The sequence below is a fragment of the Cuculus canorus genome, chromosome 12 (genome assembly GCF_017976375.1).
Source record: "Cuculus canorus isolate bCucCan1 chromosome 12, bCucCan1.pri, whole genome shotgun sequence".
Classification (NCBI taxonomy): Eukaryota; Metazoa; Chordata; class Aves; order Cuculiformes; family Cuculidae; genus Cuculus; species Cuculus canorus.
The window spans coordinates 1,204,167-1,215,695 of NC_071412.1; the positions used below are offsets into that span (position 1 = coordinate 1,204,167).

At 42.4% G+C, this 11,529-nt stretch overlaps 1 protein-coding gene across 3 annotated transcripts in view; it reads right to left on the bottom strand.

Annotated features, from left to right (window-relative positions):
- The window catches only part of LIPC (lipase C, hepatic type), a 74,699-nt gene extending 72,047 nt beyond the window's left edge, over positions 1 to 2,652 (bottom strand). For 2 of the 3 annotated variants that reach the window (XM_054077159.1, XM_054077158.1), the window contains exon 1: positions 2,544 to 2,571. In XM_054077159.1, the coding sequence (XP_053933134.1) occupies positions 2,544 to 2,556 (13 nt within the window). In that variant the 5' untranslated portion in view covers positions 2,557 to 2,571. Of the gene's footprint in view, positions 1 to 2,543 lie in introns of all 3 variants that reach the window. The other variant, XM_054077160.1, reaches the window with a different exon arrangement.
- Between the last annotated feature and the right edge of the window lie 8,877 nt (positions 2,653 to 11,529).

The following is an 11,529-nucleotide window of genomic DNA, read 5'->3' on the forward strand; positions in this document are numbered from 1 at the left end:
GATAGTTATGCTAATACATCTGAGGTTATAGAGCAAGAAAATTTTTATGTGGTTGAATTTTTAATGGAATTTTTTAATCCAGAACTTATTCTGCTTGTTATTGTTATTGCTTATTATTAACTGCCAAGCATAAATATGATTGTACAATAAGTGGGTCATCTACTCCTACTTCCAACTTTTTTTAAAAAGGTATTTTTTAGCTTCTTTCCTTCAATGTTAGCTTATTGCTTTTTGTATCAATGCATTACTTGTTTAGTTGCCTTAAAGGAATATTCTTTCTTCATAGAATTGCTTGGTCGGAAAAGACCTTTGAGATCATTGAGTCCAACCGTACCTCTCCACTATTAAACCATATCCCTGAGCACTTCATCTGCCCATCTTTTAAACACCTCCAGGGATGGTGACTCCACCACCTCCCTGGGCAGCCTCTGCCTGTGCCTGAGAACCCTTTCAGTGAAGAATTTTTTTCCTAATGTCCAATATAAACCTCCTGGTGCAACTTCAGTCCATTCCCTCTCATCCTGTCACCTTTCGCTTGGGAGAAGAGACACTGGAACTGCTCAGTTATCAAGCACTGGCAGAGGCTGCCCAAGGAGGTGGTCGAGCCACCATCCCTGTAGGTATTTCATAGAATCATAGAATAGTTTGGGTTGGAAGGGATCTTAGAAGATCATCTAGTTCCAACACCCTGCCACGGGCAGGGACACCTCCCACTGGATCAGGCTGCTCAAAGCCCCATTCAGCCTGACCTTGTACACTTCCAGAGAGGAGGCATCCACAACTCCACTAGGCCAAGGCCTCACCACCCTCATCATGAAGGATCTCTTCCTAATGTCTAGCCTAAATCTTCTGCTTTCCAATTTCAAGACATTCCCCCTTTAAAAGATGGGGAGATGAAGTGCTTGGGGACATGATTTAGTGGTGAGCAGGTACGGCTGGACTTGATAATCTCAAAGATCTTTTCCAACCAAGCTATGGTATTCTATTCTACAAGGGAACCTGTGAGGCTGAGGTTGAAATAGTGGAGACACACCTGCTGCACTGGGCGGGAACCTGCTGCCATTCCCCTCCATATCCTAAATTTCTCATTTTTCTTGGCTTATTTGCCTGTCTGTCTTCGTCATGGGTACACTGTGTTCATTTGGGGTATGTCTGAGAGCTTAACAAATCAGAAAAACACAGAATAGATGAAACAAATAAAAGGAGAGAACAAATCCCAACAAATCTGGGCTGCCCAGGCACTTGCATTATGTGCAGAAAATTGTGTGTTTGCATATTACTCCTGTCTTTAAATAGGTTAGGAGGTGGCCTGGTCCCTGCTCCTTTCATTACAATTACTTCTATTCTTCAGTAGACTGAGATAATTTCTGCACGGTTATACGCTACTGGAAAGGGTAGTACAGCAGCAGAGTCTTTTTCTACCAGCGTTCCATCTTATTTTTGACTTCGACTGTTGTCAGTGCCCTGTTTCAGAGGTGATTGTATGGTCTGTAAAATTTTGCATTGGATTTATCGTCATTAAAGCAATTTAATTCATAGAGCTGTGAGCATAACGAGTAAGAAAGCTTCCATGAATCAGGACTGCGGTGTCAATACTATAAAGAAAGGATGTGCTTTTGGAAACTGCAGTGTTCCTTTCCTTCCTGTGGCTGTGTAAGAAAGAGCTAAACATGTACAACAAACCTCATTGGAAGACTAGGACCCAACACAAGCTCTTTTCCTCCCCTCCCTGTAGCGATTGAACTTTATGGTTTTAACAAAAACAACACAAGTGCAATGCCTTTTGAAGCTGCCTTGCTTGTTCACCTCCCTCACATCAAACAGAAGCACATCTGAAAGAGATGAATACACGGTAAAACCAACAATGCTCTCCCCCTTCCCTTTCCCTACTGTACTTAGGAGGGAGACTTCTTAACAACAAATAGAAAGCACACTTGTTTCAGATATTGATTGATGGTTCTTATGAATAAAGAAGACAGCAAGAACAAGACAACTAGGGCTTATTGTAGGCAATGTATTTGAAGAAGATACGCTTGAAAGCACTTAGAACAAAAGGCAGAGAACCATGCCAAAGTAAAGGAACTTGAAAGACATTAAATATTCAAGTGCTGATTGATGACGACTCTTAGGAGTTAACATACTCCCGAGAGCAAATCCTGGATCTCTGTGGAGCTGCTGTCACTGAAATTGAGTCTTTATGAAAAGGGAAGAAAAAACAGAGAAGAAAGCTGAAGGAAGAAGAATAGGATTAAAATACACAGAGTAGATACAAACAAATAGCTCTGAACAATGAAACAAAAATCTCTTTGATAATAAGGAAAATCAATGAGAAGCACAAACCTGTTATCTGAATAGACAAAAGTCCTTACAGCACAGCCAATCTCATCAGTAGTTAAAAATATTTCTGGACAAGCATTTCTTTTGTACCCAATGACTGCATGACTTTCAACACCTGTGTCTGAAACAAGTGGTTCTGGACACCAGAGCCAGGAGGCACTTTCAGGAGCAATATTGAAGACCTAGGCTGAAAAACCCAAACTCACCCAAAAAAGGCATCACCTCACCCTGGTGTCTCCTTGCTCCAACTTGGGAGCAAGCGTGTCCTGGCTTTCGGCATTGCAATATTGTAGTTAGTATTAACGAGTGTAAAGAATGGGAGTATGAGCAAGTATGGTGGGGGAAACGGGCTGTTTGAGGTGGTTAATTATTGACCCCAAATGCTTTGTTTGTTCCAGGGCCTGAAACAAACAGGCTCTTGCTGGTCTTAGCAGAACTTAGATACTGGATTGGGAAGACCATTACATCTAATGTATTGTGGCAGTTCCTACATTTCTACAAGATTAGAGAAGATTATAGGATAGAAAATTGGCTTACTTGAGGGATGAAGAAGCCTTAAATACTTTGAGCATCAGTTAGGATAAACATACATTTAAAACCTTCTCCAAACTTTCTGAAAGTCTGGTCTGAAATACTGCCTGAAAATATTTTCAGGAGCTTTGCCTTTCAAAAATGTCTGGAGCTAGGCAGAAGAAAGGAGCAGTAAAACAATATTGCAAGTGTTTAACCTTTTTGAACCTTAATATTTCAACTTAGGTTCATGTTCTGTTTGACATATAGATTTGAATCAGTTTGACCAACCTTAATGGATTTGTGACAAGCAATGTGATCTTTTTAATAGGATTTATATCAGCAGATTTTGTAATCAGCTGCCTCCTTTTATCCTTGGCAATTCTGCATGTGTAACAAGAGCATTTGAAAGTTCAGTGTGGCTTCTCACCCTTCCTCCTGCAGCGATGGAAGATGCGTTCCTTGGGACTGGACTTTATCAGGATTATGCTGGTTGCAAGCTTTTCTGGAAAACGCACAACTTTATGCTAGGATGAACATATCTAAAATTTTCTGGTTTATTTCTGAGGGTAGGGCTACAGGACTAGCATGGAATTACTTTTTATCCCAAGTGACTGGAAGTGTTCTGCAAATCGACACCATTAAAGAATACTACTGTTGGATTGCAGCTTGTAATTAGCAGTGTATTATCTGCAGATTATACTTTAGGCCCCTGAGGGAATGTGTAGGAAAAGCTTTTGCCAGGTGGAAACTATGGATCACTTGTCATTCCTTGACACTGAAGAGTCTTGGACTCTTTCATGAGCACCAAATTTATTTCAAATTGTAAACCATGTACCACCCAGCCACTTAAATACAAGTTGATATCTTAAAATGAAAAGACCAAATGTGCCTCTAGGTAGGAATGATTAAGTGCAGTTTTGCATGGCTGGCTGAGTAATGCATATGCTCAGATGGCGAGTAAAATGTCACAAATTAAAGCTGGAGGAGGATGGCCTGGCAGTATCTCCCTGCGTATGCCCTGTCAATCCCCTGATAATCCCAATTCAGTTCACAAGAAAACAGCAAAAAAAGCAGAGAAGTCCTTAGACCAACGCTTTGGCAGAACCCCTCAAGCAATGGAAGATGCTTCTAGATAGTTTCCAGATAGTTTGTGCAGTCAGGTTGCCTTTTGCATTCCCATTCCCTCCCTCCTGGCTGCTGGGTGGGAGGATGCTCTTCCCTTCAGTCCCACAATGGTTTTCTTTATTACCAAAACCACATTTCATCTAATTAAAGAGAGGACTACATACAGAAAATATATGCCTCATTGTTGTTCTTGGATGGGCAGAAGAAGGTAGGAATGGGTTATTTGGAGAGGTATGGTAGATATTTAGCGGAGCTCATTTGAGAAACAGGTTTCTTAGAGAAGGCTATTCCTCTTTGAAGATTTCCCCTGTATGTTGTACTAGATAAAATTCAGTGTGAGTGATCCATTTTTTGTTTCATGACAATTGTATATTGGAAATCAGCTTGGTCAGGAGATAATGCAAGCAGTGGGGAAGCTGAACTGCATGGACACAGAATGGTAGAAGAAGAGTTGACTTTGTTCACGTAAATAGAAATTAAAGCAGTCTACTAATTGAAATACTTATTTCTCTGCTAGTTCTGGAATTGCAAATCTTTGACTTCTGGATTAATCATAGGGTAAGTGCTAAAGTACATTGACATTCCAAAATCAACTGTTATTGAAATTATTCACCGCAACAAAATCTGTATTAGTCTTGAAGTGACTGTGACCAAGAATTCAAAGAATTTCTTGGTGGTGTCCTGTAAATACTGATGTTCCACAACTGAAATGAGAAACAAGAAGAGCTATTAAACACAGAATTTAGTGCAGATGTTTCCTGTTATAACAGATTAGTAAAAGTCCAGTATTCAACGGGCCTTTAACACCCACCCTCCATCTGTGGTATTCTTTTTTACCATTAAGGAATAAGCCAAAAGACCAGGGATATAATTAAAAAGAACCCCCACCAGGGTGTTTTCTCTAGCTCCACTTTCTTTTTTTCACACCGTGTCCCTTCATTTGTATGTGGAAACATTTCACGGGGGGCAACATGGATTAGACAAAGCTATTTCTCCATCTGGGAGTCACACTTATTGCAGCCAAGTGCATTGCAAACAAACTCTTGAGCATATGCTACAAACACAAGTGCTAATTGAGAAAGTCTGATGATATCGGTTGCATAACAATAATATTCTTTGCCAAATGACCATTTTGTGCTTGTGGCTTTTAAGTAGCTCTGGTTCAATGCGGTGCCTGAGAAGCGCCTTTGCTTTGAAGAGGAAGCTGAGCAAAGTGCTGAAGCTGAGCGACTGGGCGAGCACTGTGGGAGAAATAAGGTTGATAACCAAGAGAGTTGCCACAGACCCACTCACATAAAATGACAGGACAGCTTTTCTTCCAGTAACATTGTTCGGAGACAAAAGACGAGCAGGAAGCAAGCATAACAGTGGCTCTGCCCATAACACGTGTTGCAAATGCATATGCAATTTGCTGCGTAAAGCAAACTCTCATGTTTCCTTCATATCTATTTATTCAGGGTTGAATGTCAGCCTTCATTTCTCACTCACATACATACAGGTATTTGATATATGACATTAAAGACCTGGGATTTGGAGATCACTTCAATTATTATTTTCCTTGTTTTTTCCTCTGTGTTCAGTGTGAGCTTGCACCAGAAAAGGAAATTCTGTTTGCAGAAATCCGCAGTGCTTTCTGAGACAGAACAACGATATCCAGTACAATATTAAAAGACAGGTACGGTATCCTGTAAAAGTGACTTGAGAGCTCAGAAACTTTCTTTAAGGTAAGAGAGATACTTAAGAATTGAACATAGTTACTGAAAAGAACTGTAAAGCCACCATCAAGAATTACAAGTACCATGCTAAGAGTAGATTTCTGAAGCTACAGTTGCACACTTTCAGGTGAGTGGAATACCAGGATTCTGTCATCTGCTGCAGTAACGACCTTGTGACCCCCAAGTACCTCCTCTTTGGCTCAAGTGCTAAGAGTTTATACAGGAGTCAGACAAGGCTGTTACAACAGTTCATCCCACCCGGAGCAATTCAACCATCTTTCAGTGACGGAGCAGGATGTAGTCACAAAATGTATCCCTAATGTAAGCTGCAGTTCATTGACCCCTTCAGTCTTTGAAGTGTTAAAGTGCATTCATACAATTTATTTTGTATTCTTGAAGGCTGAGAGGTACTTGCTAAGTTCTAGGACATGATTTAGTTGGAAAATTACTATTTCATTTTGATTTTGAAGGGTTTGTTTTTCTACTAGAGTGCCATTTAGATGTTTCTTTTCTGAACACTAAGAAGGCATCCCTGGTTATGACCACAGCCGTATCTCTGTGGCTGATGCTGGAAGAAGGATAAGGATAGAGACATTTATCTTCCAGTCCTTCTTTTGGTCTTCAGGGATTTAATTCATCCATTCTAAAAAGTTCAATTAAGTTTTTTTCTTTAAGAGTAGGCACATGCTCAAAAACTGCTGGTTTGGGATTTCTAAATAAAGGTCCATTTTTGAGACATAGATTCGGCAGTCAGGTCTGAATTACAGAGTACTGTAATTCAGATCTCTTTCACCATGACAGTTGCATTTATATTCACAATGCTGAGGTTGTCTCAGATTTTGATCTAATACTGAGAAGATTCCCTTCCTCTCCCTTTGTCTGGTCAGTTTACACAGTGTTGTCAGAAGGCTGTTGGGGCAAACTTTCCTGGTATGGGCTAATTCTACGCTGCAGCAAAGTCATTGCTGCAACCTACGGTAAGATTCTGCTGCCATTACCTGTCTTGTAAATAGCAAAAGGAAAGACAAATTTTACCTGTTCTCTAGAAATGTGGCTTAAAAATTCAGCTGCGCTACAGCAGGTCATCAAAGACTGTTGCTATACATTTATTTAAAAGGTATTAATGACCGATTCTAATAGCATGGCAGTGAGTATTGTAGCTTCCAGCTGTTTTGTCTTTACTTTTGTTCTGTCTCCAATACTCCATGCTGCTGAGAATTAATTTTCTCTGCCTTTCAGTGTTTTTATCTATTGGCAATTCTCTCTCTTATTCTTTACTTCCTCCCTGACGTTGGTGAGCCATGGTTCAAACTCAATTGACTCTGAGGTTTCCAAGCAATCTCTATGTGTTTGCCACTGACTGTAGGATTGGTCACTGTTAAAAGGAGTTCCCTTGGAAAAATAATGTACCACGTCCTGTGCAGCATCAGCCAAAATTGGTAAAAAATAGCCCCCAAAATGGTGTATTTAATGCCACCGTTAATAATGCTTACCGATTAGAAAGCTAAAACATGAGGAAAAGTGAACTTTGCTTTCTCAAACTGTTTTTCTTTGAGCAGTTTTGTTGTCTGTTAAGAAACGTCTTTAAACAATTCCACAATAGTAACATAGTACCTAGTGTCTAAAATATCACATCAGGAACCAGGTGCTCAGATTTGGTTTCTTTCTGCGTCCCAAGTTTTCTGTTAGCTCATATGTAATTCCCTCAACTTTCCAGAGGCTCAGATGTCCCATTTGCTACAGGGAGTTTAATAGTACTTAACTTTTCTAGAGTGTGGTGAGGCTGAATGAATCCTCTGTAAATGACGTTGTATTTTCTGGAGGAAAGGTGCTGTACAAGTCAAAGTAATAGTTTTGTATAGAACTGAATACTTCAATCTAACAGATGGAAGCAAAGCTTAAGAAATATGTTGATTTTTTTCCCCTTGCATATTTCTGCTATTTTTATGTCTCAGAACTCACTTTGAAATGAGCGCCTGTTAAACAAATATAAATGTGAACAGAATACATTTTCCTACACACAGTTATATGTTCCCACATCAAAAACTTTAACTTTGAATTTATTGTTTTCAGACCACACCGATTACCAGGGCAGACTGCAAATGCAGGGAGGCAAAGAGCCATTCCCTGTGCTGTTTGGCTGTAGCTCAGCTTTGGTCCTTTGCACTGGGACACTGCTCCCTCCACCACCTGCCCGCATCTATTGGGATCCTGCACATGCAGCGGGGCAGATGTTTTCCTTCTAATGAAAATAACAGCTCCAAAAAGTTTCTGGCTGCCTTTTTTTTGTTGTTGTTGTTGTTGTATTCGTATGGACTGGTCAACTTTCTGTGGGGTTTGGGTAAATATTGGTTGTTGTCAGCAAAGGGTGTGGTCTGCCAAGGCTCCATTCACAGCAAGACAGTGACACCCACCAAGGAGGGTTGCGTCCTCATCAGCTGCTGCAGTAGATAACTTCAGGCTTTTTGCTGCTACGGCCAACAACAAACTCAGATTTCTTTGCACACAGGCTCCCTTCTTCTGCTCCGATTCCTGCATTTGCTTGAGTTCATGCCTCTAACCTGGCCTCAATTGCAGTTAGGAATCATAGAATAGTTTGGGTTGGAAGGGACCTTAAAGATCATCCAGTTCCAACCCCTCTGCCATGGGCAGGGACACCTCCCACTGGCTCAGGCTGCCCAAGGCCCATCCAACCTGGCCTTGAACACCTCCACGGATGGGGCAGCCACAGCTTCCCTGGGCAACCTGTTCTATTGTCTCACCACCCCCATGGTGAAGAAATTCTTCCTAATGTCCAGTCTGAATCTGCCCCTCTCCAGTTTATCCCCATCCCCCCTCGTCCTATCCCCACAAGCCTTTGCAAACAGTCCCTCCCCAGCTTTTTTGTAGCCCCTTCAGGCACTGGAAGGTCACTATAAGATCTCCTTGGATCCTTCTCTTCTCCAGGTTGAACAACCCCAACTCTCTCAGCCTGTCCTAGTATGGGAGGCGCTCCAGCCCTCTCATCATCTTTGTAGCTTCCTCTGGACCTGTTCCAACAGTTTTCATCTGTGCTTGCTTTTCTAGGGCTTCTGACTACTGGGGATCCTGATAGTTGTCTCTCCTGAAATCTTAAGCAGTGACATGTTATTTGTTGAATAACTTGGAGGGCTAAGCAGATGTCTGATCCTGTGATTTTCAAGCCAGTAGGTTTATGATGATCAGAGAATAGCTAAGCCGTCTAAAATGCATTTACTATGGAGAAGGCACCCATTGCAAAGGCCTCATCTGTGGCATGCAAATCTGTCTAAGCCCTTACTTGCTGTGGCACAACAGAACTGTACCTCCGTGTCTGCATGTTTATTCACTCTGTGCTGTGGCACTGTTAGCAAGTTTGCAGATGATACTAAGTTGGGAGGAAGTGTGGATCTGCTGGAGGGTAGGGTGGCTCCAAAGGGATCTGAACAGGCTGGATTGATGGACTGAGACCAATGGCATGAGGTTCAACAAGGCCAAATGCCGGATCCTGCACTTGGGGCACAACAACCCTATGCAGCGCTACAGACTGGGGGAAGAGCGGCTGGAGAGCTGCACGGAGGAGAAGGACCTGGGGGTGCTGGTTGACAGCTGACTGAACATGAGCCAGCAGTGTGCCCAGGGGGCCAAGAAGGGCCAATGGCATCAGAAACGGTATGGCCAGCAGGAGCAGGAAGGTGATTCTGCCCCTGTACTCAGCACTGGAGAGGCTGCACCTCAAATCCTGTGTTCAATTCCAGGCCCCTCGCTACAAGAAGGATGTTGAGGCTCTGGAGTGTGTCCAGAGAAGAGAACGAAGCTGGTGAAGGGGCTGGAGAACAAGTCTGACGAGGAGCAGCTGAGAGAGCTGGGGTTGTTTAGCCTGGAGAAGAGGAGGCTGAGGGGAGACCTTATTGCTCTCTACAATACCTGAAAGGAGGTTGTAGAGAGGAGGGAGCTGGGCTCTTCTCCCAAGTGACAGGGGACAGGACAAGGGGGAATGGCCTCAAGCTGCACCAGGGGAGGGTCAGACTGGATACCAGGAAAAAAATTTCCCAGAAAGGGTCTTTGGGCTGTGGCAGAGGCTGCCAAGGAGGGTGGGGGGGAGTCACCATCCCTGGAGGTGTTTAAAATATGGGTAGACGAGGTTCTTGGGGACATAGTTTAGTGGCAAATAGGAATGATTGGACTCAATGATCCAAGAGGTCTTTTCCAACCTGGTGATTCTATGATTCTGTGATTCTAAGATCCAGGGCAGCCACTGCTGGCCTTCAGTGCCCTCTCACCAACCTTTAGGAAGAGCACAGAACCAGGAGGCTAACCTTTCTCCTGGAGATTCTATTAGCTTGGTTCAAGCAGGACTCAGTGCCATGTTATGTATTCTTTTATTTTCTGTGTTCTAATTATAACTTTGGAATTATATATATTTTTTAGATTTTTCCAAATTCCGTTAGCATCTCATACCAAAATTTCCTGCAGAGAAAGAATTCAGACTGTTGGATAGAACCATTTTTGTCTCATTCTCTCACAGATGGTCCAATCTGCTCTGCAGATCGTGCCTGGCAGCTAGTTAATCTGGCAGTGCTGGAACACTTGAAAATGCAAGTTCTGGATCAGCCTCAGGTAAGCACCTCGACTATATTCTGTAACCTGAAATTGTGGGTTTGCAATGGCATGCAGACCACATGGAAAGATCCTGCTACTATTACTTACTTGTTCTTTTGGAAAGAGCTACGTATGCAAAGATACGTGTGAAGTGTCTGCCTTTTCAGTCCAAGGTATCTGGGAAGTTTGGCCACAGCAGTCCAAATTAATTAAGATAGGCATATTGCATTCTCTTCTAAACACAGTGGATATGGAACATGTATCAGTCAGTGTTTTGGCTTATTTTATTCCTTCGAATCAACAGAGAAGATTTAATTTCCTTTGTTCATGGGAGGGCAACAATTTAATGGGTGACGGTTTACACAGAAATAGAGAGGTACATAGATGCACCTCATCTCGGTAAATTGCCACAATCAGCTGTCTTATCTGCAGTAGCCTGGGCTGTGTAGCCTGGGTCAGGGCACTCGAGAGCCCTACAGAATTAGCTGTGTTGGTCTGGGTTCGCCTTTAGAGTCTAACCACCCCACCTGGGTCCAGGGGGATGTTCTCCAAACAAGTCGGCTGTCTGAAGAGAGAGAGCCTTGCCACTGAGTGTGTGGGACCCAGCTACCTCTCATCTCCTTCCATCTCAGGATAAAAGCAATGAGCTGCGTAAAAGAGCTGAGTCCCAAACGTGCACAGAGTCCACTGTGAATGCAGCCTTGGATAAGAGGCTTTGGGGACTGGAAGGAAATGCACAGGGTTCGGTCACATTTACTCAGTGAATTTTTTTAATTTTTAATTTTGAATTACTCAGTGAATTTTACTGTGATTTTTTTTGGCAGTGTTGTTGCTTGTTGTTTAATCCAGGAATTCAGCTTGGAGTGAGGCCTGCAGGATTGGCAGTTTTGTGTCAGAACCCGTGTGCAAATCAACTGAAAAGGTGACTAAAAGTCTTATAGATCCTGACCTGGTCTGTCATGGTGCCCTTTTAAAGACACAGTTTAGAAGCTTGTGTTTTAACTTGGTATTAACTAAAAATGTTTTTGGACAAAAGGAACACTTTCACAACATATTTGTGTAGTGTCCAGCATGGTGGATCACACCCTCCAGGAATCGCCTATACATGAGCAATGAGGAACTGACAATACCAATTCCCCTGTTGTTTTACATGAAAGAGGTTGGATAAGTCCTTAGGATTTCATAGTATTTTAATCGGTGTTGTCAAACTGGTTTTGGCTTCCCCTTTCTTGTAATTTGT